Source organism: Rhinatrema bivittatum, chromosome 10 (assembly GCF_901001135.1).
Source record: "Rhinatrema bivittatum chromosome 10, aRhiBiv1.1, whole genome shotgun sequence".
NCBI classification, from domain to species: Eukaryota; Metazoa; Chordata; class Amphibia; order Gymnophiona; family Rhinatrematidae; genus Rhinatrema; species Rhinatrema bivittatum.
Window position 1 is genome coordinate 94610749 of NC_042624.1, and position 27799 is coordinate 94638547.

The following is a 27799-nucleotide window of genomic DNA, read 5'->3' on the forward strand; positions in this document are numbered from 1 at the left end:
AACAAATCAGGACATTTCAGCTAAATGTCTTGTCTTGTTTTATTTCATTTGGAAAACAAAATGAACATTATATCGTGTTAGCTTTATTTTTCAAGTGAGATACAGGCTTTGACCGGGCTCCATGGAAAAACCTCAGCACCACCGTATTTGAAAAAAAAAAAAAAAATTAGAGCCCCCTTTAGGCCTCGTGGCCATCTCACCCCTTTCTAGGGTCAACAAAGGCCAAAGGGGGCAAGAGTCATCCTCAGGCACTTCTGCCTCTCCGGGGCGCGATCTTTCAAAATGGTGCCAGCCGGCCCTGAGGTTGCCGCAATTCTGTTGTACGGAGGAACAGAAGTACAGCAAAATGATGCTGGCTAGTACCATTCGGAAAGATGGATCTGGCAGAGGGGAGTACCTGGGGATTGATCCTGACCCGTTTGGGACCCCTGAGGAGAGAAGATGACTCAGGGAGGAGTGGGGGTAGGGAGGTTTGGACAGGCCCTTGAGGGGGGGTATTTTAATTTTTTAAAGGTTGGTTGGAAGTTTTCATTGGGGGGGGGGGAGGCGCTAGAAGTACCCTGGACCTGTTTTTGTTTTCTTTATTCTTTAGCGAAATAAACCACATGCAAAATGCAAAGAAAAGAAAAAAAAATGAAAAAAGAAACCCCGAAATGCAAAGTGCACAGCCGTAGAACTCACACAAAGTGCAAGATCACAAAGGCGGTACTCATGTCCGATTCCAACCACCGGTGCAGCTGCGGGAATAAAGGATTTATTATATAAAAGGCTGCCTGCCTATTGAAGACGTGGGATCTGACTTGGTGGATGTAAGACAGATTTGCATTGGGTATATATGGGTGTGGCTTTGTGAGGGGCTGTCCTGTTTCATCACCACTCGAGGAGACACGGAGCCTGAATCTGAAGTCTCTTAGGTCCACATGGACCATGAGTTGCATCTTAATTAATGTATGATAATAGACCATGTCAAGAACATGTAAATCACTTTGGTGACTGATAGCGCACATTCAAATTCTTGCAATAACACTGTCGTGATCACACAAAAATGTAAACACCACCTCGCTGAGCTGTAATTAAGCTTTGTGTGAAAATGGCTCTGCAGTAACAATTGCACATTTTAACATGCATTATTTAGCTATTCAAGCCTAGGTAATAAGCTGATTTACATAATCATACAACTCATTGCCTAATTTTGCACTGATGTTCATGGCAGCTAAAATGGTAACCAATGTGCACAAATGTTTAAAAACAGAATAGTGAAACCTTTGCACTGTTTTAGCACTCATTTAAGCATTTGTTGATGCGGCTTAGTACACTGGTCTCTAGGTCTAGAAGAGCTTTTCTAAACTGAATTCATGACATGCAATTTCCTAACGAGGGCAAGAAACAATTGGTATCAGTCAACTGTGTCCAGAAATGTCAGTCCTTACTGAATGCTATAAAAAGGAGAGCATAAAGAGTAAAACTTCTAAACTACCAAAAGAAAAAAAAGGAAAATCCACTCTGGAGCTTGAGTGACACAAACAAAATTATAATGTCTTGTTTATGACCACCTTACTCTTAGACGCAGGCCTGAACTGTAGCGTCTTAAGGCTATAATCATAAGTTATTCAGTATCAGAGTCCTGACTTTTTTTTAGAAAAGTTTTCGTACTGCAATTTAAAAGGCATTTATGTGGAGAACAAAACCTCACTGGCCCGAAGATGTGATTGTGAAGGTCAGCCCAAGGTGCATCCCTACACCGATACAGAGTTTTGAAATGAAGGTTTTTGCTTCAAGGGTAACAGGGTCATTTTCGTTGCTGATAAAACGCTTGGGGACAGATAATCTTCACACTCTGCCATTACCCTTGTCATCACCAGATCCCATGGTGCTCTGTCAACTTAGAAAACCATTATTGTGCCTCTTGAAAGCCGGCTCCAGAGCAGAACCGGGAGGCTCTGTGCTAGCAGAGAGAGAGAGGAACCTCCTGCTTCTACCTTGGAACCAGCTTTCAAGAAGAAGTAATGGTCACAAACTCCAGCATGGACTTTTCTTTTTTCAGTAGCCCTTACTGAATGGCATGGCTGCCTGGGTTAGCCAACTACACTCTTTATATTAGCCCCGTAGAGTTGTGCAGACTTTTTTTTTTTTTTAAAGAGGTTCACCTGGGAAAACCTCAAAATATTGGTCAAAATCAATTTGACGTCCAGCATTGCTCTGCTATTCAGTGCTAAGTTTAAGCCGCACCCCTGACATGCCCTCATGTAGCCTCGTTTTTAATCCAGATAAATTTTAGCTGAGTAATGACTTATTCAGCTAAAGCTCATCTGGTCAGCAGGGGGGAGAGGGGAAGGAATATTTAAAACCTGAGCTTTGTCCAGCTAAATACTGAACTTAGCTGAACAAACCTTCTGAATGTGGTTCCTCAAAGGAAGCTTAGTGACAGAGGGAGAAAACCCACAGATCAAATAAGGCTTGTGACAGCACAGCAGGCAGGTATAAATGGGCCAATCAAACTGAACATAATGGCCCTTTCCTGCCAGCATCTTATTATTACTATTATTTAGATCTTCTGTGTTTCAACGTTTTATTTCCCTTCATAAGTTCTTTTGAATATATTTAAATGATGCAGGGGTAGCAATTTATGTGTTGGCAAGCATTTTTGGCTTCTTGCCTTTTTCTTCATTGTGACATCATGCTAGAAGCACACACATTGTGCTTCCTTCACACAATTCCAGATGTTGGTGACATCGTGAGGGCAACTGTGCATATGAGGAATGCAGTACTGATTGAAGGTCATGTACATGATGACAAAGCTGCTCAAGAATTACACAATTCAGAGTATGGAACTGGCCTGAAAATCTCCATGATCGGAGTTTGATTTTCCCATGATAACTAGGGCTTTGCACAGGTGCATTTTTTTTTAAAATGTAGCATGTCATCAGTATTATGTGCCAAACTCAGTGGCTTATGTGCTAGAAGGCTTTTTCTAAATCCTGATTATGGGGTGAAATGAGTCCACTTACTTTTAAGCCATAACGGACATCTACTTTGACTGAGAAAGCACTTTAGATGTAGGTTAACTGAAGCCTTGTTTGCATACTAAAGGTATAATATGCGTGTGCCCCTTACCTGCGTTTCCAGGTGCGCTGCTCATGCTGCTCGCAATGACAACTCAATTACTGGCTTCATGTCCTTCTTCATGCGTGGTGTGTTCAGAAGATTCAACCGTGTGCAATGGACTTTCATACATACTTGGTAAATAATTATCCGATATTTAAAGAGATGCCTGGCTTTTCTGCCTAATCCTTTCATTTTATGTGTGTTACTAATAGCTAATGGACTTTGCTCTCAGAGGTTTGAACTTCATGAAGTGGTCAAGGACCAATATCATTATTTTATTTGCCTTTGCTTGAAGGCCATACCAGAACTATTTAAGGTCTTCAGAGGTAATGGAAAACCTTTGTTAGAGAGAATGAATAGAACCATTCCACAAAGGAAAACACTTCTGAAAAAGAAATCCATCATTTTTATATGGTGTTTGTTTTTTTTTTTTCACATTCGTGCCAAGTTCATTGCTGCCACTTGCTGAAAGAGCTATCAGTTTGTCTTCTAACACTGTAACACAATCTGCAGCACTAGCAAGAGTAAGTGATAGATTGTGCTGCAGACTGATTTCAAAATACATTGTAATTCTCAACCTGGATTTATGCTCAAGCATTCGAGAGACCCACGCTTAAGGTGGCAAAGTTCTCACGCACTGCTGCCTATGAACTGGCAATCCCTTCCCCACCTGGAGCTCCAATTCCATTCCCCCCCCCCCTCCTTCCATGTCCAGCGATGTTCAATCCAATCCCTGCAAACATCGGGGTTCTGGGCACACAGTAAACCCAAGGCAGTGGGTTGTAAAGGAAGGGGTCAGCCAGTGGAAGGCAGGAGCCACTGCGAAGCCCCTGTGCTCACCGCTTTGTGTTCACAGTACGGCTGCAGCTCTGAGGTCCGGGGGGAGGGAATCAGTGAGCAGACATTGGAGGTCCAGGGGCAGGAGGTGGAAAGGGAGAGAGAAAGAAGGCGGAGGAACGAGAAATGGACGAAGAGGTCTGGGGGAGATGGACTCGGAGGTCTGTGGGGAAGAATGGGGCTTAAATGATCAGAGCGGAAGGTGGTACAATTTGTTTTGTTCATCTGGAGGTATTATACATGGGACTGCAACACAGTAGGCGTACGCCCTGCAGATCACTTGCTAAAACCTAAATGTTAAAGATACAGTATAAGGAAACTATAGGGAATGTGGCGAAATTGTAATTCTTATAAGATGATGTACAGTATGTACAAACATCTCCTAGTATGTTACCAATCATCAGGACTCTAGCTGGCCCAAATGTAATAAAGTATTTTCCCATTTTGTGTCTGTTTTGTACCTCTGGCCCTGAAAATTAGAGGCCAATTTTCTGAAGGTATTCACTTATTCTATGCGCTGACAAAAAACCCCCACTTTTTCAAATAGGATTTTACTTTTGACACAATGGACCTGGTTTATGAAAGGCTTTCTTTCATTCTGGTCTATGGGAAAAAAAAAGCACTAATAAATCAGGTCCAATGTGCACCCCCATTTAAAGAACAACCTTCCAGCTCTGCTGTAAGGACCTACGGGTCAGACAGAGAAAACTGCAAGGAGCAGCCTGAGTCAGGTCTTTCTTTATCAATCTGTTCTTAATGGGAACACAGATTGCCCAAAGGGATTCTGCTACCTTTTAACTGTCTGCTCTAATATCTTATTAGAAAATGGTTTGTAATATTTTGCATGAAAGTCACTGCAACCCCTCCATATTGTATTTCTAATAAACCAAATGTAGGGATTCTCTGATTGGGAATGAATGCTTCTGTTCTCTGAAATGAATGCTCACACTGCCTGTTTTAATACTGTAATTAAGCAGCATTATTTTTTAGCATGCATGCACAACGTATTGAATGTGGTAGATTAGAAATAATGGGGTAAATCTGTAAATGGGCCATGAGTGCCTACAATTGCCGGCTAAAACTTAGCTGGTGATCATAAGCACATTTGCAGCAACAGCAATTTGAGATTTTACCTAATTTGGTATTTGACTCACTAAGGGTTTTTGCCTTAGACACAAAATGGTAGAAAAGCCTTAATGAATCTGGTCTTTGGCTGGTTAGATTTAGATCTGCTATCTGTGTGACCAGGGTTGGTTGCATAAACCTAACAGGCTAGGCCTGAAAATCAGCGGTAGCCGGTTAAGTTGGGAGCCTGCTCTGGGAATGCCTCTGGAGCTGCTCAGTTTTTGGGCTGCTAAGCTTAGATGCCTGGTAAATTTAGAAAGCTCAATTTATCCACTGAACAGGTGAAAAATGTCACCTTGTGGAATCTAACCACCTATTTCCAGAGTTAGGTGTCTATATCCCTTCGAAAATACACCCCAGTGTTGTGTTCTAAGGGGGCTACTGTGCATGTAACGAGGCCACGCTAAAAATAGCATTGTCACATTAACTTTAGCACAGCACCATATGCTAAACTGATAAATGCTGGGGGTAATGAGCTCATTAGCATTTACCTTAGTATTCATTAAGTTCCAGTAAATTTATCATGAACATATTTCTTGGATAGGTTCACTACTACCAAAGGTGCAGTTAACTGATAGTGTGCCAAGTCAACCATGTTGAGTTGGCACACTATCAGTTAACTGGGGGGGGGGGGGGGTGTGTGAGGGGGGAGCCAGAGCCTAGCTTCCTCCTGCAGTCAGACATTCGTCCTTATACGGTAATAAAGCTAGCTTCCTACCCAATTAAACTTCCTCCCCCCACAGACATTGCACCCAATCAGATAGCCTTCCTGATAACCCGGCCCCTTATCTAAATTTCTCTTCTTGAAACACCTACTCATGTAACCCTGAGCACTCCCTTTCCAGTTATGACAAGCCAGAAGGAGGAAAGGGGCTTATCTCATCCTCCTGGCTGGCTGTTCTGGATTAAAATGGCTGACCACATAGCACATGTGGATCATAGTACAAAGGACCAAAACAGCCAATTTGATACGGAATGCAGAACTAGCAGGACATAATAGGTAGCTTTCTTGTTCTCCTCTTACTGCTGGTCTGCAGGATGAGACACTGGAGTTAGGAGGTCAGTGCATGGGTGTCATAGAGGGGGCCTAGTGGGGAACAGAGGGGAAGAGCTTAGAGGAGTGGCACCACAGAAAAGGGATCACTAGGGAGGTCCTTGTTTAAAGGTTGATTTGAGCAAGGAGCTGTCTGGAAGAAGGTAAAGGAGACTGATTGGGAGGGGGATTAACTTGGCTATGGTAGAGGGAGCTTGATCATGTGAAAAGTATCTGCCATAAAAGGGTGGGAGGGAATCTGATCAGGTTGGGGTATGAGCTATTTCAGTGGGAAAAGGACCCAGAAGTCATGATTGGGGGGTGAGGGTGGAGGTGGACTGAGAGACCCTGTGTGCAAAATTCCCCTAGTCCCTTCTCCTGCTATGAAGCTTTGCTTTCCCATCCTAACAGGGCATTAAGTTTTGTGTCAATTAGCACAGGGTAGCCAAGTTAGAAAATGGTGTGCACTCTATATTTGATTACCTTAGTTCATACTGTGTTAACATGTGGTCTACAGTGCACGTTAAAATCGTCAGGTTATCGCAGGTAATCTGCCGATACTTAACACAAGCGAGTTCAGAGGCCCCTAAATGTTAAAGGCAGCTTCCTCCTAAGTTCTCAAATTTACAGTTGTTAGCAAGGTTTGATTTTCCAACTGCTCTTCCAGTTTTTAAGTAAGCTGCATTCCGTGGTCTGGTGAGGGACACCAAATACAGGCAAAGTTAAGGAGAAACTCTAAAAAGCCCAAGACCAGCAACTGAAGCTTTCAGAAAAGCTGTCCACTTTCCAGGATAATAAGAGGGATTTAGGGTCTGATTCACTAAGGCTCTTCTTCCATTCTTGATCTATGGGAAAAGACCTTGTTGAATCAGGCCCTAGTGTCTAGTCTGAACAGTATGCAGTGTGAGGACTAATTTGCATTAGCGTAATTCATTAAAATAATTCCTCAGAGAGTCAAATTTAGAGACAAAAGATGTAGCTGTCCATTGCCTTGTGGTATGACTCAGCAATGGTACACTTTACACCTAATAAACCAGTTCTGCAGGAAGCATAAAATATATTAATTCCAGTAAATAAATTTATCTTTTACAGCTGCTCCTGTAACTACAAAAGCTTTAATTGCCACAGATGGATACATCACTTGCATAACAAACTCCAACTTGTCCATCATGCTTAACTTAACTCTACTTGGATTTAGCAGGAACACAATCATGGACATTCAGGAAGATGCTTTCAGTGGTCTTAAAGAGCTGAGGACTTTAATGCTGGATCAAAATAAAATCTCAAGCTCTTCTATCAGCAATACTACCTTCAGATATCTTCAAAAGCTGGAAGTGCTGGATTTAAGCAGCAATGCTCTGTGTCATATTTTTGGAACCTGGCTCATGAACATCAGGAATCTTATCCGACTCCACCTAAATGGCAATCAGATCACTAATCTCACAGCCAACAGCTTTGGAATGGTTTCTCTGAACAGGCTTCAGTGTCTGGATTTATCTAACAATTTAATTAGCCATATTGACAGAGATGCATTTCAAGGGCTGCCCCAGCTTCAGGAACTGGATCTGTCCAGGAATAGCTTAGCACTCATTTCAGATACATTTTCCCCCCTCAACAAGTTAATGCTCTTAAGCTTGCATCAAAATCCATGGAACTGTACATGTGAACTAAAAGAGCTGTCTGCATTTTTGAGGAACTACATAGCATTGGCAAATAGATTCCTCAAAGCTACCAATGATATTGAGTGTAAGGTTTCCAAAAACCCAGCCATTCACAGCGTGCTTCAGCTAACTGACCGGAACTGTCAACCAGTGTCTCAAAATATCAGTATCTTCTTAAACGCCAAAACCAAGAATCACTACTTGCGAGATATTATCTTAGTGGCTCTCTTTTGCTTTGCAGGTAAAGTATGCAGGGTTCCCGCAGTGCTGTCTCTTGCTCTTTGAAATGCACAAAAGCATTTTAAAATAATGAGGGCAATTTTCAAAAGCGATTTGCCTGGGTGTTTGGAAATTGCCCACTCTCAATGCGGTGGATAAAAGTAGGTGCATTGTTCATTGTGCATGCAGAGTGTTACCCACACTGCGTGGCAGCATTCCCAGGGACGGGATTAGGTTGGGGGAAGCAATGGCACATGCAGTTTTGCATTTTCAAAACTACATCCATTGTTTTTGTACCTGCAGGAAAAAAAAGCAGGCATAAAATATCTGGGGGTACTCCCAAGGCAATTTTCAAAGGGAAAGTTGGCTCATATTTTCCCTTTGAAAACTGGCTTGAAGCTCACGTGCAGAAATACCAGGGGACACGACCCCAGTGCAGGCAGTTGTGAAAATCATCCCCTCAATAAACTATTTTGAAAATACCAAAATTGGGGCTTGGGTCCTGCCTGTTGCAGCAACACACGCCCAAATACACATGCCGGAGAAGGGGTTAGATTGGCTGATTCTGTCTTTTCTGGCCCGGGCATTCACTCGTTGGAAGCTAGTGCTGGAACAGCGAGAAAGAACTAAAATAAATAAATAAACATTAAAAGGTCTGAGTCTGAAAGGTCGTGCGCTAAAGATGAAGACCGGCATGATTCTTCCATGAAACTTCTATAAGCGGTCATTTGGAGAAGACTCGTTCTGGTGTTTTTTTGTATCTGAAGGAGGGACCTACAAGGTCTCAACACCACTACCACCATCACTCCACCTCCTGCACATTATCTTTGGATAACTTTGTTACTCCAACAAAAAGTGTCACCAAAAAAATGCAGTTGGGTTAATATTGGAAATATTTCTTTTCCTTCTGTTCTTTTCAGATGCTAAAGGCGCTGTACCAAATTGGAATAGGGATTAGCACACTAATGAGAAGGAAAGGAATGAACAAAAGTTGATTTCTATTGGAATACAATAGCTTAATGCAGTGCCTGAGTCTTCCTTACACTGTAAAACAAATTAGACATGCTAATTAAGAAGAAAAATGGTGGCAATAGCAGATAAGATAAAAGAATACTCGTTTAGCGTGGTTACGATAATAGAGAGAACTACAAGCCACATTGGCCCATGTAAAATATTTTTTTTTTTACAGGTTGTGATACCTGCAATTGGACCAACATAACAATAAACAAAAGATGTGATAGTCAGGGCCCCCAGAATCCCTTGATTCTATGGGAAGGGCAGCAGAATTCGAGTTTCGCTGTGGAATCATGGGAAATAGGCAGGTCAGCTGACTCCTAGTTATCTTCCCAGTCCATGCAGAATCACCCTTTCTTTTGGCCAGGGCTGGTGCTATCTGTTTTGCTGCCCTGAATGAATGATGACTGGACATGGTGGCGATAGTGATGGCAGCAATGGAAGCCATGGAGCTTGGTCCCTGTCAGCCAGCACGTGCTCACAGGCTCCGCATGGCCTTACCTTCTGCATGGGCTTCCTGACTGAACAGGAAGCCAGAGTGTGTGTGTGTGTGTGTGTGTGTGGGGGCGGGGGGGGGGGGTGCATGACCACTGAGGGACCTGTGAACATACTGGCGCATAGGTCCAAGACTGCCACTGACAGAGGCTGCTAGGCAGAACAGAGCTGCTCTCCAAGTTGCTACTCTGGGAAATAGTGTGCATCCATTTGGCACCTGTTTCCAGATAAGACAAAACCATTTTTAAAATACCAGGGTAGGAGAGAGTAGGCTTTGCTTCTGGCTTCTAAGGATTGTACAGAGGATGGTGAGAAGGGAGTAAGTCGGGGCCCAGGAGGGAGCTCTCCAGCCAGTGGAGGGGTCTGGGGCCCCAGCTGTGCCAGGGGATGCCCAGGCAGGTAGGCCTGGGCCCCGGTTTTGCTTTTATTGTTGTGGCCCATGGAGGCCTAGTTGAGAAGACCAGGCCCTGGGGTCAACTTAACTGGGAAGGAGCGTGATTCCAGGGCTGCGGAAGGCCTGTTTTTAAAAAATGTTTTTTTGTTTTTTTTTTAATGTTTTGGGTTTTTCTTTTTTTCAGTTTGGCAAACAAACTAAACCAAAAACAATCTTTAAATGAACTGAAAAATGACCCCCCCCCCCCAAAAAAAAAAAAAAGCAAAGCAAAACAAACCTAAAATTTTGGGGCTGCGTATTCCTACTTTGTACTTGCAGGCTTGCAAACACCACAGCTTTCATTATAGACTGGAAAAAAGTTATTTAAAAGTAATTCATTGAGGAGCTTGCAATAAAATATTTTTTAGTGATTAAGCAATGTAAACTATATTCAAATCAATGCAAATATACTGCAATATGGCCATTGAATTTTAAAACCCGAAGATTTTTCTAGGCTTTGACATAGGGGCGGATTTTCAAAGGGTTACACGCATATATTATGTATATATTATGCGTGTAACCCTGAAAACACGCTGCTGCGCGCGCCGAGCCTATTTTGCATAGGCCCGGTGATGCGTGCAAGCCCCGGGATGTGCGTATGTCCCGGGGCTTGAAAAAATGGGTGGGGACTGGCCAGGCCGGGGGCGGGACTGAGGCCTCTGGCACAGCGGTTGTGCCGGCGCGCGCAACCTATGGCTGCCCGGAGGCAGGCGCAACTTCGTCAACAAAGGTCAGGGGGGGTGGAGGGAACAGGGAAAGCCATCGGTGCTCCCCTAGGGCTCGACACGCGCAAGGTGCACAAGTGTGCATCCCCTTGCGCGCGCTGACCCCGGATTTTATAACATACGCGCAACTATGCACGCATGTTATAAAATTGGGCGTAGATTTGTGTGCGCCGGGTTGCGTGCAAAAATCTACGCCCACGCATAGGTTTAAAAATCTGGCCCATAGAATCTATATGTCACAGGAAGACAGAGGCCTTGCTTATAGTGTATGAGCTTTCAAGACTACATAGCTTTCTTCTTTAGATGTGAGTCACATCTGAAGAAGGGGCTTCTGTGGTCTCAAAAGATCATGCATTATAATATTTCTTGGTTATTTTTATGTTGGTACAATTAAAGCAATGACAACCTAGAAAAAAAATCCATTGTGCTTTCTGCTGTATGATTGTCTTTATGTTAATATGATTTAGAAAGGCTTGCATGCCCTTTTAAAAGGGTATATCATAAAATATGAAACAATCAGATGTTACTAAGCCAAATATCAAAAAGGGAAAGAATAATTTATGGTGGCAAAATCTCTGCTATCTTGTCTTTCATTTCTTGCTTCAACTTTCTCTAGCATTATAGAACAGGACAGCAAAACTGCAGAGATATTAATTCATCACGGTGGTAGACATAATGTTGGTGTGTATTTATAACTATGGTGACCTTATATTTGCTTTTTTAATTTATCATAGGAGCAGTTGGTCTCACTTGCCTGGTTTTTGCCATCTTTAATTGGAAACTCCAGCAAGGCAAAGCAAACGAACACAGATCAGGGAGCTGCTGTTGCAGAACGGCACACCAGCTTGATCTTGAGTCAAGAAATTCCCTCGCTCGAGGATACCTGAACTGCCATTTAGCTCAGGAAAATGAGACAAAGGTGATGTCCTTTGCGGGACCAGGAAATGAAATGCCGCTTTTACAACAAAATATTCGCCAGCCAACTTTGCAGGCAGATCATAAATCCGCTGGTTTAGACATGTCACTTAGAAACGTTCAGAAAAAGAGCAAGCAGAATCTTAGGCACAATTATTTCCTGTGTCTTAACTGCAGATTGGTGCGCTCTTATCCTTGTAGGTCTTCTGGGGATATGACAATGTGTAATGAAGCAGATCTTCTTTCAAAGAATTTTCCTAGGATAGTTACACAGTCAGTAGATTTTGAGAGTGGGGCACAATGGGATGCAATTCAGAATAGAGCGCTGCAGGAACTCTCGAAACTCAACAAAGGTGAGTTTTCTGATAAATAGAGCATTTCAACTCAAAAGGACTTTATATAACAGATATCAGATGTGTACTGTACAGCCTACCTACCAGGGGTTTGGGGAGCACTAGGATGCAAAAATAGTCCAGAAAGCTGCTGAATCACAGAGTAAACAAGGTAAAACATCATCTCTTTTTGCTAATTTTAGAACTTTTGAAATGCACTGAAAGGACAGAACTGAGACCCAGAGTCTAACATTTGTCCACAGGACATATGAAGTTTAGGCAGTGACAGCACAAGTTGCTAATACACCTCCACCCTGCGCTGATGGGATCACTCTAAATACCTAATTTACTAAGTTTCCCCTCCCCCACCCCTCAATAGACTCAGAATGGGAAAATGCCATCATAAATCAGGCCCTAAGGGTGAGAGGGCAATTCAATTTTCTTGCCTGTCAATTTTTGGCCTTTCTGCTGAGACAGAGTGCCAACTACTTCCAACTTGTGATGCAGGGGAAATAGATACATGATTGTAAAAGAAGTTGAAAGAAAGGTAGTATGTCTGCACTTTAATGAAAACAATATGTGCAAAATCATGCTTTTGGGGTGCAGATATTGAGCTGTGCTCAACATCTCTGGTCATCAGATGATCGCCAATCATGGTGACAAATCAGCGAGGGATGCGAATGGTATGCTTGGGGAAATAAGGATAGGTACCACTGATAGGAAAAAGATGGAAATATTACCTTTATATCAGGACTTCCTAAACCTGTTCTACTGCCTCAAGTCAGTTAGGTTTCAGGATATCCACAATGGAGAGGCATGAGATCAAGTTGACCTGTACTGGTCCTCCAGTGCATGCAAAATTACCTCAAGCATATTCATTGTGGTTACCCTGAAAACCCGACTGGCTGTGGGGTGAACAGGAGGGATTTGCAAAGCCTTGCTCTGTTCAGCGAGCCTCCACCCCACCTTTGAGTAACGGAGCTGATTCTGGAGTGAGAAATGGGAAGGCGATTCAAAGGACAGTCACCAAAATGGTGCACGTCCCGCATTATAAGTCTTACCCGTCCTCTAAGCTCAAAGCTTTTCTCTCTAGAAGAAATGGAGAGAGAGGGGAGAAAGGATAGCTACTTTAAAACACAGCATCAGCTGCAATCTTCTGTTTCCATGTTTTCTAAGGGGGCCATATTGCCTGGGCAGCTTGCAGCCCTGAAAGCTAATTTAGGGCGTTTCCCTTTGAAACATTTGGGGTCGGCAGGTGCTCTGGGTACTTTTGCATCTACTTCACAGCAGGTGCCAAGCATGTACTGTACAGTATGTGCCGAGATTTCAAAGTGCTTCTTCTCTTCCCCAGCAGCTAAGAATGCAATGTGCAGACGTCCAGCTGTTGAGTGGAGGGCACGTTTCTCAGCCAATTCCCTTTGAAATGGTGAAGATGGTGCAAGGATGCTTCCAACCTTTCCTTTCCCCCTTGCGCTTAGGATCAGCATTGAACATTTCAGGGACAATGTTGAGTTGCCCGAGCGGTTGCCAAGTATGTGGGCGCTTTTAGTATGGGGAGTTTGTAGCTGACTTTCAAGTTTGCTAGCGTAAAGCTAAAAGGGTCCATGTAAGTTTGCACCTGCCAGTTGTGCCAGTGATAGAAAAGGGAAAACACAGCAGGCATGCTTTTGAAAATGCTATGCATGTGCATGGTTTTCAGCCCCTGGGAACATCTCCTCACAACTGGGCTGGAAGTCTGCATGCTGTGGAAGGCTGTAGCTTCTTTCAGCTCAGTTGATGAGGACAATTTTCAGACAGGCTGATCTACCCAGGTAAATGGACTTGACATTTTTCTCTTAATGAAGCAGGAAGTAAGGACATTTTTTTTTTTTACCATTCAGTGTCTGTGTGAAAAGACTTCCGTGCATCAGATGCTTACAGAAAGTAGAACAATTGATCACTTAGGGCCCAATTTAAGTTTCACCTGTGGGTACCTCTCTCTTTCAAAGATGGGAAATGCATGCTGGAAAAAAAAAAAAAATAGGCGACTCAGATTATCCAGTCCAAATGTTTCCAGTATGTCTTTCCCTTCTTTGTAGGAGATGCCAATCGGTGGGCATTTTATAACCTTGTTCTTAGTGAAAAGTTGGTGAAATTAGATGAAGGAAGCATGCATCTGAGTTAAATGTGCAAGCCTTATTTATAAGACCACATGTGCAGATTCAAACCTGTTTGGACAGCAGCCATCTTTCACATAGGAAGCTCTGAGTGACCACAAAGGCAAAATTAGCTAATCTGGCTGATGGAGTTGGTCTCTTTGAATGGATGACACCCTCTGATGATAGCTGCTAACTGATAAGGTTTGAATCAATCAGCCATACAGTAAGCATTACAAGCCTTTTCTTGGTCAAAAATATTAATGAGTAAAAAACTGGTAATAAAGAGAAAAGGTATGACTAGGGCCAATTCATGCTCTTTATGTTGCCAATATATCTCTGCATGCTGGAGTTTTAGCCACTGGGAAAGCATTCAGTGACCAGCTAGGTGGACTGACCCAAATAATTAGTGAGAATAGGGAGGCCATAGTGTTGACATAAGCAGAATTAGCCCTATGCTTTTGTGAGGCATTGGAATTGTGGGATTTTCCCTACTTTAATATATATTATCCTATGAATCTGGGGCTCAGTGACCCTATCAGTATCCCTATGCAGGGACCCCTTAAACACAGGGTTTTCCCCCAAGAACAGTGCAGAGGGAGAGGGCCCCTCAGTATAAGGATTCCGCAAACTTGTTTTCAAAAAAAGTGATTTCAGTGCAACAGTGTGCTAAATGTCAACTTTTCCATTCAGCAGGCCTCACAGAGAACAAATCTAACAGAAGATGTGCAAATCCTGCCCCTGTGCTGGCAGTTGAGGAACTTGCAAAGCATTCAGTGTGTGAGTCTTGCCAACTAATCTCAAAATCAAGAGTAAACAATTTAAAACATCACAGGCAAAGGCATGATCAATTACGACCATTACCAAGCAGCAAACGACTGGATTCAAGGGAGCATCCTATGCAGAGGATAGTGAATAAACATAGATCACGACTTGAAGATCACAGTGTTCCTTCAGAAGAGAGCAAAAATATTTCTCTACAGCTAGGCAACTCCCTTATCTGTAAATACCTACAGTCTGACAAATTGCAAGACTATAAAACACAAAAGAAAGTAAAGCAAAAGAATAGCATACAGCTTGAGGAAAAACAAAGCAGTATTAACACTAGAGGAGACAATTTCTTACTCAATGATGCTAATGTTCAAATATCATCAAGCACTAAGAAAACGCAGGTACCGAAGACCGTTAGCTTCTATATACCTGACCCAAGAAATCATCCAGAGGTGGTGTTGAATGTTTCATGTGGTACAGATTTTCATAAGAAACAACGGCATAAAAAAAATCAAAGCGGCCTCCTTGATGCATCAAGAGAAAGCATTAAGGGAGGGCTACCTTCCAGGCCTCCAGAAATTCAGTCCAAAGAAAAGGAAGCCAACAGAATGGGAAAGGCCAAAGCTGAGGAAGAGGGGTTTTTAAATGTGAAAATAAATTTACATCCTTTCAAAAGGTAAGGATTCATCCAGGGGAAGCAGGAGAACCACTGCAGAAGCTGAGCAAGCAGAACAAAGTTCTGAGTCAATCCAAAAAGAAATTATTTAACTCCAGCAAGCAAAAAATAACAAGGAAACAAAGAAAAATTAATCCTGTGTCATGTGGATTCCCACTGGAGCCATCAGGCGATAGCACTGATATGGTTCTTCCATCTGCTGTACCTTCCATAATTACAATGGGCAGCAACAATTCACCTCCTCCATCCACAGCTGGCAAGATGCCAAATGATACTCCTAGTGCTCTTCCATCTGATGCTTCCCAGAATACATTAGCTAGCACAGCAAAACATAACGGTGCCTCCAAATCACAATTCTCTAATACCGTAATTGAACCAGAGGCAACGGGGAATCTATGTGTCAAGGTAGATCAAAGTCCAGACATGGATGCTGCTGTAAAAGACTCTCACTCTATTATGAAAAACAATCAGAAGGAATGGACAGGCAAAGATTTTGATTCATATCAACTTGCAAAAGATGCAGCACAAGAGACAAACCTTGAAGAAACTCAAAATCTCAAGTGGGAGAGTCTGAAGGAAACTGGCACAGAACATTTGTGGAACTCTGCGAGTAAAGAACCTACAGCTCTTGAAGACTTTACAATGGATTCGTCTAGTTTTCCTAAAATGATTGTGCCTCTATCAGAAGCCGGCATTCCTTCCACAGAAGCAAACTCACTTCCAAGAAACAACACCCCAGAATGTGAAAAGGACACTGATGTTTCATTTCCCTGCAGTGAAATCAATGAGTGTCCAGAGATGAAAAGTCAAGGAGAAACTGACAGTGTTTATGACTTGCCCAGAGCTGAGGATGCTGACGTGGATGAGGAACCAAGGGTGCGGCAAACTGGGGAAACCTCATCAAGTGGGAACAGGAGTGAGGAGGGGCCAAAAGAACTAGGAGGTCAGGACTCTTCAGATATCAAAGATGCCGTAATACTGCAAAGTGGTACAGATCAAGAAACCAAGGAAAAAATTAAATTACTGGACTCAGTTACTGTTAAGGATGATAGGACACCTGCAGCACTAAGTATGAACAATTCCCCTGGAACGACAAAAATCCCGCCACGTACAGACATGAATTCTCAAATGAACATTAACTTGCAGGTGCAAAAGGGTGCAGCACCCGATCTACAAGATGCTAAAACCTATCAACCTGGTGAAATTAACAGTGCCCAACAAGTAAGTGAAACCCCATTAGAAGAGGGTAAAGCACCTTCTGCATTACATGAGCTAAAAGGCATTAGTTCTGCAGCAGAAAATAGGACACTTCCAATTCCTAGCAGGATAAATGAAGCTGAAAACTCTGCTCCAAAACCCACACAGCAGTTGCTGCCAGCTCAGTATGCTAATATATCACCTCCAGAGGCGGAACACAGTGAGCAAGAAAACAATTGCAATAATAATAATCAGTCTCCATCGTTGCAGGATTTAGATGGGCTAATAAATAACCTCGGCCTGTCTGAAAGTCCGAAACTCATGGTTTTGGGAGACGATCTCCATGCGCCAATGAACATAAAGCAATACCTGGCTGACCGAAGTACAGAAATTCAAGCCCAGAGTAATATGGGTGCTGTTCTCAATGAACCACACACCATCTCCAGAGAAGGCAGCCAGAAGAGAAAGATATGCCTTGTGCTGCCAGAGCAGCCGAACATGAGAACGCAGCACATAAACAGGAAGATAAAATAGAGATGAATTAATCTGCCAGAACGGGGGCTCACAAATATTACTGGGCAATGTCAGCTCATATAAAAGGAAGTACATGCAAGTGGAATTCCAACATCCCTTATCAAGATGGGAGACGTATTTTCTTTATCAGAGAATAATACAAAAAAAATAAAATAAAATCCCAAATGAGCTGCACTTGTAAATTGTTTTGTTCAGTTGTTTTTTTTCGTTTAGAATCTTTACCGAGGCTGTAACTATTAAATCACTAGTTTCACCAAAATCCTTATAATTTCTGGTCTGCTAGAGCAATGAGAGTCACAATAGCAACTGACTGTCATAATGAAAATAAATCTGATGTTAACTTTAGCCTCAGGGACCTTCTGTGGGTTGCTGCCTGTCATACTGCTTCTGACCACTTGGTGGAGATGTGAGATGCCATTTTTTTTAAGAATATGAAAAGAAAGAAATGGAGCTTGTGGGCTGCAGCCTATGATGATGCTTTCTCTATGTATAGATTGTAAATCAGGGACTTCACTCCAGCTTTTAATAGCTTAAGGTTTTCAGATGCAAATAGCTCATGATCAGGTAGCCTTTGTAAAACTGACCCCCTTGGAGCTCTACATTATAATTTTGTCTGTGCCTTTCATAGTTTAGTTTACAGCTGAGAATGTAAGAATACATTATGCCTTGGATAATGACAGCTCCCAGGATTGTGAACTGCACCATCGCTGGATTTCAAAATGCAGGAAGTGGGAGATTTTAGTCTGCTCAGTAGTTTGCCAGCCCTCAGAATCCTGTCCTTAGTCTCACACCTGTGTTATCGAGTGGGAGTAAAATGGCAAGTGTGTGGCAAGTACATTTACTGGGTATAGAAGGTCCTCAAATTCAGTTTTTCAGGATGTAAAAACAGTGTGGGCTCTTGATGCAAGGAACGTATAGTCAAAGTTTATAGCAATTAAAAGTATGAACAGACCGCCCCAGACTTGTAGTCTAACAAAATGGTTAAATGGCCAAGGCTACAACGTAGGCATTACCTCCTGCACCTAGGTGCCCATACCTGGAGTTGGATGCCTTGTCATACGCACCACCGTCTAAGTCTGAAATAGCACCTTGCAGAAGAAAATGCTAAAGGTCTCTTGTGGGCCATCCCTGAAGTTTTCTAATTCCTTATGTCTGGAAGCTGCCCTCAACGGAGTACTGTATGTGCTGCATGTCGGCACCGCCAGTGCTTCGAACATAGGCTATGCGGTATGTAATGTTTGAAATAAATAAGGAGCTTTAAGGCAGAATTCTATATTGTGTTTTGCCAGTGCCAAAATTAGAATGGAAAGTGAGGGAGGAAAAGAAAAGGAAGCCCCCTGACAAAAAAACTCTAAAGTTTTCTCAGCCTGCACATCCTGCAGGGGTGCATGAGATCAGTCATTAGAACGTCTGATACCGAGCTGGGCACCCGGCCTGGAAGTCACATGACCATGACAATCAGCTAAGGCTTCCAGCTTTAGATTGCCATTTTTATTTATTTTCCAGCTAATTAGGGGTTCTTTGAGGGTACAAACCCCTCCCCCCTCTGTGTTCTTGCAGCACAGGTGAAAACATTTTGTGGTTGAATCAAAGTACATATTTTTCCTTTGACACAAATGTACGGCCATAACAAAACAATGCTCCCCCTACACCCCAGCCTCAGCACTCCCTCTCCACACCAGCCTGTCCTGAACTTTCTTACCACTGCTGTCCTATCCTTAACCACTTTCAACCTCCCCCGACCTCTCTCATTCTGTCCTCCTTCCACTAGCTCAGATGATGCCCTCTCTTGGGAACAGTTGGGCAGTGGGAGGAGGAGGAGGGGGATGGAGGCCCATCAGCTACTGAAGCTTGTGCAGCTGAGGAGTCGGTGTGGAAATGACACAAAAACAGGCGGGAGAATCCAAGGCAGGCACTGGGGAGAGATGGGAGACTATGAATAAATACTTCCTCAAGGGTGTTCTATCAGTGTTTATCGGTTAAAACTTAAAAAGAGAAGCCCTGCATATTGGGTAGACATAAGTAAGGACTCCCCCTTTTTTTAAAAGATATAATCAAGTCAATTATTTTCAATAATTTGACTTCAAACTGGTCCCCATCCTATTTGTTGCATTGAATCTTATAAATCTCAGCGATGTTGTTAAGCTTGTAAACCATCCTGATCACGTTTGGAAGGATGGTATATAAATATCTGCAAATAGATAAATTATGCTAATTATGAAAGGTATAAAAATGCTCGGTGTACTACCAGGTATCAAATCTCTGTCTTTAAAAAGAAATAAACAGCTGTTACAGTTTTATGAGGTCCATATCATGGAAGCCAGCAAGCAGGAAATTATTCCTGAATAACTTTAACTGGACATTCAGTGGATCATACCCAGACATATTTGCTAAATATTGCCAGATAAAATTTGGCTGGCATTTGTCCAACCAAACTTAGGCCTGGTTTTATAAAAATGCACTAAATATCGCATGTGATAGGAAAAGGGGCATGTTTTATGGTAATAGGCAGTTTATCGCAAAGGCGCTATCTTAGCGTCTCGCATAGGTATTAGCACAAACTGCAATAATTTTTTCACACTTTGTGATAAGTGCCAGAATTGTTTTATTTCCTACATACAACCACTGAGGGGACTATTTTAAGCTGCTGGAGATCCAGCCTAGCTATCAGGGCCCTTCTACAACCATGGGGGGTGGGGAAAGAGAGGGGAGGGGGGGAGGGAGAGAGAGCAAGAGACAGACTCTAGCTATAAGGCCCTCATACTAGGTAGGGATTTTTCCTCTATATGAGGCCTACCTAGTCACTCGAGGTGAGGTTTAGATATTAGTGTAAGGGTTAGGGGCCACTTTGACATGCAGAGTGTGATGTACAAACAGAACAGTGCTCTCTTGTGAAGATTTGATGACCTTCGGAGTGAGGAAGCTTACCCAAAGATGAGATTTGTGCAATGTTCTCTCAACCTAGCTTGACGTTACCCAAATAGAGTGTCCATCAAGCTAGGTTGAGAGAACATTGCACAAATCTCATCTTGGGGTGAGTTTCCTCACTCCGAAGGTCATCAAATCTTCACAAGAGAGCACTGTTCTGTTTGTACATCACACTCTGCATGTCAAAGTGGCCCCTAACCCTTACACTAATACCTAAACCTCACCTCGAGTGACTAGGTAGGCCTCATACAGAGGTATAAATACCTACCTAGTATGAGGGCATTATGGCTTTTCTTTCTCTCGCTCTCTCTCTCTCTCCCCCTTCCCCCCCCCCCCCCCCCCCCGTGGTTGTAGAAGGGCCCTAATAATTAGGCTGGATTTCCAGGAGCTTAAAACTACTAAAAACGGCATTTGTGAAAACATCACATAGTGCGATCAAGCCCTATCGCACGGCTTTACACAAATGAAAAAGGTGTAGTTAAAATAACCGTTAAAGCCGTGCAATATAGCTTCGCAAATTATGAAGCCAGCCCATTTGGCCAACAATCCCGCCCCAAACTCCTCCCCTTTTTCTAATTTGCATTGCATTATGGCATTTTTGCATGCGTTAAAGGCTTTTTTTTCATGCGAAAATGCCTTAATGCATTCGAAAACACCATATAGCACTTTGATAAATGTCCCCCTTAGCCTGCTATCACTGTCAGTTAATACTGCAAGATATCAGATCTTGGGCCTCATTTTCAAAGCAGTTTACCGCGTGCGATAAATTCGCAAATCGCGTTAACAGCTGTTAACGCGATTTGCGAATGCAAATTAGTAATTTGGTATTCAGGGGGCGGAGTTGGGGCGGAGCATATGCAAAGCGGGAACCAGTTTATCATGTGCGGCGAAACAGCCGCAGTGTTAGCGCGGCTGCTATCGCGGCTAATAACTACAACCCTCAAATTACCTAATCCCCACCCCGAGTTAGTAGGTGGCCCTCCCATAGGGATTAAAATACCTGTCTAGGGCATAGGCACTATAGTAAGTCAGTGTCAGTGTGTCAGTCTCTCTCTCTCTCTCTCTCTGAAACGGGCTGTCCGGGACTATTGTGGACCGCGATGATTGAAGTGCAAAAACCGGCAAATAAACACTGAAGCTAATGTTTTCGCGAATGCTTTTTGTCCAGGTAAGTTTTGAATTAAATAAATAAAATAAATAAATAAATGAGTTGCCCACCCAAAATTTAGGTAGGGAGTTGGGGGAGGGGAGATAGGGGATGAAATATTCAACTCTCAGATACAGTCTAGGGGGTGAAACTTTTCTATGCCTGAAATAAGAACGGGATCTAGGGTGACTGTATTTGATGATTTTAAGGGGGCCAAATGGATAAGACATGGGCAAAAGCCAGAAAGATGCTTGGGTGCATTAAAGAGAGGAATGATCAGAAGTGAAAAGAGGGGTGATATTGCCCCTGTATAGGTCCTGGTGAGACCTCATTTGAAATATTGTGTACAATTCTAGAGATTACACCTTCCAGAGAATATAAATAGGATGGAGTCAGTCCAGAGGTGGCTACTAAAAAGGTCAGTAATCTTCATTATAAAGCATACAGGGACACACTTATAGAGCTTCTGGAATGAGTGGTCATGGGATGAGGGTGATTACTCAGGAGTATTTTAAAGAAATATTTCTTTACATAAGGGTGGGTGTATCATTGGAATAGCCTTCCAGTGAAGGTGGAGGAGACAAGGACAGTATCTGAATTAAAAAAATAGAACAAGGACAGGAGATCTCTGAGGGAGGGACTGTAGAGCTGAGCAGTTGTATTGATGGGCAGACTAGATAGGCTGTCATGTTTCTATGGGATTCATTAGAGGAGGAAAAAGGATAACAGAAGGAAGGGCTGAAAGGAGGAGTGAAAGTAGCTTTTGCACTTCACAAATTTAGGAAAATAATACGTTAATACATTAATTGCCTTCACAAAATTGGTTTTGTGGCTAGTACTTACTTCTGGAGATGCATTCCATCCTCTCATCAACAAGGAAGAGATAGGTTTTGGAATGGAATATCCAATTGGAGGCCTGATGTGATGATAAGCCATGTCTGCGGCTGCTGCAGCTATAGATAAAACAAACATAATTACATTTTATAAGCCACTTAAAATAAAGAAATCCAAAAACCTGGTGCCATATTTCAGCTGGATTAGATTTGGGAGCTATAATAACAAAACACCACCAAAAATCATCCTTATGATGGAAATAACATCTGATTTACAGATTAACCTCATGAATATTGTGGCATAATTAAACACCCCTGTACAGATTATCCTGTACAATAACTCCATTGAATGATCTGAAGAAAGAGCTCATGGAAGAACAATCTCTATTTATTTACATGATACTAATATGTGCTGCATTTATCTTTGTATACCAGATGCTAGGTGAGATTAGGAAACTGGATTTCTATAGTTTGATGTACAATATAATAAACAATTTTCATCTCCTTATTTCCCATTATTACCTGCTTTGCAAATTGGCAGATGTGCTGAGCCTAGAGACTGAGAAAGCCTTTCGTTAATTGAAACGTCAGCAACATGTAGCAGGTGAGAAGGTTCATGATACTGTAATCTTGATATTGTAACAATATTTTTTTGAATCATTATCCCACTCTGGTTACAGTTTTTGTCTTAAAATAGATTCATTTGAGGTACTGTCTGTTCTCATTGAAATCTTCATTGGTGCAATATTATTCCAGAATCTTAAAATACTGTCGAGATAATGCAGGATTGAACAATGACAGCACAGGACAAGCTGTTTATCACTGCCTGATCTCATTAGTACTGTATTAAAGCAGCAAAACGAACATTTTTTTTTCCAAGTAACTAAGTTATACACTAATGAGAGTCCTCAAGAGCCAGAAACAGGTCTGGTTTCAGAATGTTCACAGTGAATATTCATGCAATGTATTTGTTTACAGTGGGGGAGAGGCAATATATGCAAATGTGTCTCATGCATATTCATTGGGGATATCCTGCAACAGGACCTGTCTGTGGCTTCTGAGGACCAGAGTTGGCTACCCCTGCACTAAAACAAATACATTGGTAACCTTCTTTTCTTATTGATTTGGATTTGAATGTCATTTCTGAGGAAATATCAGGATGTAATAATTCTGCCAGCTCATTTTAAATTAGCCCCTCAAGTAAATGAAGATGTTGCTGACAAAAACCTGAGCATACACCTGAAGTATGGCTACAGCACACGTGGTTGAAGATTAGGCTCAGGAAAAGGAGATTTTTTTTTTTAAACTGGAGGGGGGGGGGAATGATCTTTTATTCTAAAACAGTGACGAATTATAAGAACATACATATATTAGGACAGTGAGGTTCTGAAATATCAAGGTCTTGTATAAAATGGATAAACTAATGCTAAATAATAAACTGGTATTGAAGGCACTTTCTACTAAATTGATTTTTATCCTTCAAATTAGATGCGGTAATGTCTGGGACAATCTCCTCAGGAAGCCACATTCTCCGCTCTGAGCAGCCTTCAGCTCTGGTCTTATTTTCTCTTCTGCAGGCAGCTGACAAACTGACTTACCACTAGCCACGATCCAAAAATATATCCATTTAAAATTCAAGCACACTCTTAATAGCCAGTATATTATTCAAATTAAGATTAATTTTATAAAAAAAAAAGAAGAAACCTAATGAAATGTCAGTATATCTGTGCTGTTCCCTGAGCCACTTACAAACTAGGACACCTTTTCCTCTTTTCGATGGGACGGCTAAGTAATGTAACACATGAATCAAATGAAAAAACAGCTCCAATGAGTTCGACAAAGGTACCATGAAAACCAAGAATCTCTTGGCAATAACCTTTTTCTAAAATTTCAATAAATAAGAGAAGAGAAAACCTCAGAGATGAGTTTGAAGTGCAGTAGCTTGAAAAACCGGTCAGAAAAACCTCCATATTCAAATTTTTAGTAAATGTGTTTATGTACAAAAAGTAACCCACTTGTGCTATTGTGTGCAACATTTTTTTTCATAATCTATAAAAGCACTCCATATCAAGAAATGGTACAAATGTGTACTACAAAGTTCAATATATCTCAAAAAATAAAAATCAGAGAAAACATCTCATACAGCTTGCTTGTTTCCTCTGGTACTGTCAATGAAGAGTTGCTCTCTTAATTGCTCAAGGTGAATCAAATGCAAACGCCAACGTGGCCAATGTATCACGGTGAAGCTGCATCAGGGCAATTCTAGAGAAAACAAATTATTTAGCAAAAAATGTCATTCATTCATTTTTCGTATCGTCTCAGCATTCTTGGACACAGCTCATAACTTCATGGGCCACATAGCTCTAGAGCCATTATATTAATGAGCATAGCAGTATGCACAGCGTTCATAGGACACCTTATATGATAGGCATGACCAACAGCCAATGAAAAGGAAAACTTAACATTTGCAAAATCTTTGTTGTGTATGAAACCCCACCCCGGTGTGCAATCCTAGCATGGCTGAGGCCTTAAACTTATTTGTACTCTTTGGAGGAGGAACCCAGGCTAGCTGTGATACTTTCCTTTCAACAGACTTGGGGATGAAAGGAGATCTCTTGGTTCCCAGTGCGGGGTGGCTAATTCTCTCTCCCTGACTTCCTTTGGTGATGGAATAATTTAAGGTAATGGTGTGTGCTGAGATGCCAAATAATGAACTGGAGTCACCGTGCTAGTGTCCAAAAACAATTCTTTACTGTTGACAATTAAGAAAGTGGCACAACTCTTGATCCACAGCAGCACAATGTAATGTCTGGTTACAATTTCTTCCTCACTGGAGGAGTAGCTTAGTGGTTAGAGCAGTGGGCTGAGAACCAGGAGACCATGGTTCGAGTCCTACTGACACTCCTTGTGACCTTGGGCAAGTCACTTTACCCTCCATTGCCTCAGGTACAAAACTTAGATTGTAAGACCTCTGGGGATAGGGAAATACCTACACTACCTGAATGTAATCCACTTTGAAGTGCGGAAAAAAGCGGAATATAAATTTAAATAAGGTATATCTAGCTCCAGACCAGGGGAGATCCTACCCTCCAGGGCATGGAAAATAGGGTCCCCAGGTGGGCACTTTCCAACTGACAAGGATATAAAGTCACAGTCTCTGTGCAGAGATAAAACTTTCTCTCTCCCCAGCAGCTGAAGAATCACCAGATGGGTGTCCTTTCCAATGCTAGGCTTTGCCCTTTCTCACTGCTGGATGATTCAAACCTTCTTTGTTCTTATGCAGTCCTTTGTGCTTTATTTGATTCTCTGATGGGAGGGTTCCCCCGGAGCAGGATTGTCTGGGCTCCAGGCAGGAAGGGCAGTCAAAACCTCTCCCTGGTTGGTGAACTTAATCTTCTTAAAAACTGAAGATAATACTGGGGTTCTCCTTAGAGCAGGTCACTGACACCCCAACCTCATTGAAGATAAAGGGAGGGGGGGGGCAGGTCTTCCCTAACCTGCACAGCCCCAAACCCAGGGTTCCCCCAGTCCCTGAGCCCAGGTGGTGTACAGGCTCCAGTAAGGCCCCTAATACTTAAAAGGTTAAAGTCCAAAAAATGAACTCAGAGGGAATCTCCCACTAGACAGATTGTGAACTGGCTGGGCAGAAACCCTCCCGACCCTGGCCAGGACCACCAATCAGGGCTTGTTTGGCTAAACTGGCTGGGCCTGTAAAATAACAAAAACTAAACTCCTCTCTACTTCTGAACACTGTTCACAATTCAAAGGACTGCCTCCCGAGCTGTAGCAAGGGCACAGTTATATACTATTACAATAGCACAGCCATTCCAGACTCCACAGAAGGAGGGTCTGCATTGACTGACACTAAACACTCAGGACTTACTAGTAACCAGAAAAATGCTGGGGTTACACCTTCATCAATTTGTATCCCTGCAAACTGATTTTATGTGGGCAAGACTAAATGGACACTGAGAACCCGATTGACTGAGCATTGACACTGTTTGAAAAAATAAATTAAGGCACTAATGGTTTTTAATTGTTTGACATATATTTTGGATTATTGAGATGCTTCATTTTAGATCATGTCCCATTAAATCCCCGAGGAGGAGACTGGGATCAATTATTATATCGCTTGGAACAAAAGTGGATTTTTACACTAAATTCCATTGAACCAGCTAGGTTAAAATCCAATAGTGAATACCTCATTATGATTATTTGTTAACAACTCATTTAGCAAATATGAAGTGTTAATTTTCATTGGCTGCTGGACATGTCAATCATATAAAGTACTAGGGATGTGAATCATTTTTTAACGTACGATATTTATTAATTCGTTATATACCGGTTAAAACGAGAAACAAACACTTTTCCCCCCGAATATTCGTAAAAATCATTTTTTGGGTTAGTGCGCACTAACAAAAAATCATTTATTTTTGTTATTTTTTTGTTAGTGTGTGCTAATAGGAGTTAGCGCGCACTAAGCCGAAAAATGATTTTTTACTAAAAAAAAAAAAAAAATGCCGATCCGCAGGAAAACGAGATTTTCCCACGGCCACACAAACCCGAAAGTGCAAACGATCGGGCACCCAATGCACATCCCTATAAAGTACCATTTTTAAAAAGCTGAAGGCTGTGCATAGTGTTGTACTCATTATTATTATGGCTGTAGACCTATGTGCCACCTGAAGTTATGAGCTGTGTCCACGAGAACACTGTGAGGATAAGAAAAATGAATAAATAATGACATATTTTGCACTTGTGCTAAATAATTTATGTTTTCTCTAGAATTGCTCTGACACAGCTTCACTGTGAAACATTGGCCACGTCTGCTTTTTCATTTGATTCATTTTGAGCAATTAAGACAGCATCTCCCTATTGACAGTAACAGAAGAACAAGCACATTGTTTGAGATAAGATTTCTCTGATTTTTGAGATTTATCAAACTTAATACATATTTGAACCCTTTCATGATATGGGGAGCTTTCTTGGACTATGAAAAAAATGTTTTGTACACAATAGTACGAATGGGTTACTTCTTACATAATAAACACATTTACTGAAAATTCGAATTTGGAGGTTTATCTGAGTTGTGACTGATTGGTTTGGCTTTGTTCAAGCTACTGCACTTCAAGCTCATCTCTGAGGTCTTTTGCTCCTTTATTTATTGAAATTTTAGAAATAAAGTTATTTACAGAGAGATTCTTGGGCTTTTTGATACCTTTGTTGAAATAATCGAAGCTTTTTATAATTAGTTTCATTGGATATTTCAAGCTCTCTTTTCCTGTTACTTTGGTGATTCTTAATAATATACTGCGCCATCCTATTCAAATATTGAGAAATATGGGCACAACACATACCAAGTGCATAGGCTATGAAAAGTATTAGTGCTAAAATTCATGTAGCATGTGCTGTATTTGAATATGAGTCTTATTGCAATAGATACAGGAAAGAGTATATTAAATCAAAGCTATTATCAGCCACAGCCTGAGGGGTGCATTGCGCCACTGAATCAAAGTCTCAGTATATCAAATCAAACACAGGATCTATTCAATCTGCAATACTGCGTATGAAATCATATTAACATCTAAGAATGAGTAGATGTATCACTTAAAACTTGAACTAGAGATCACAGACTCCTGTATTTCTGGGATGCATTTTAGAAAACTCATAATGGAGTCGAAGAC

At 41.9% G+C, this 27799-nt stretch overlaps 1 protein-coding gene across 6 annotated transcripts in view; it reads right to left on the reverse strand.

Annotated features, from left to right (window-relative positions):
- The window catches only part of LOC115100289 (serine/threonine-protein kinase TNNI3K), a 220788-nt gene that overhangs the window by 59553 nt on the left and 133436 nt on the right, over window positions 1–27799 (reverse strand). For all 6 annotated transcript variants that reach the window (XR_003859018.1, XR_003859019.1, XM_029618676.1 and 3 more), the window contains one exon: window positions 22126–22235. Coding sequence is in view for 4 of the 6 variants with exons in the window: in XM_029618676.1 (XP_029474536.1) it covers window positions 22126–22235 (110 nt within the window). In the remaining 2 variants the exon portion in view is untranslated. The remainder of the gene's footprint in view (window positions 1–22125; window positions 22236–27799) is intronic.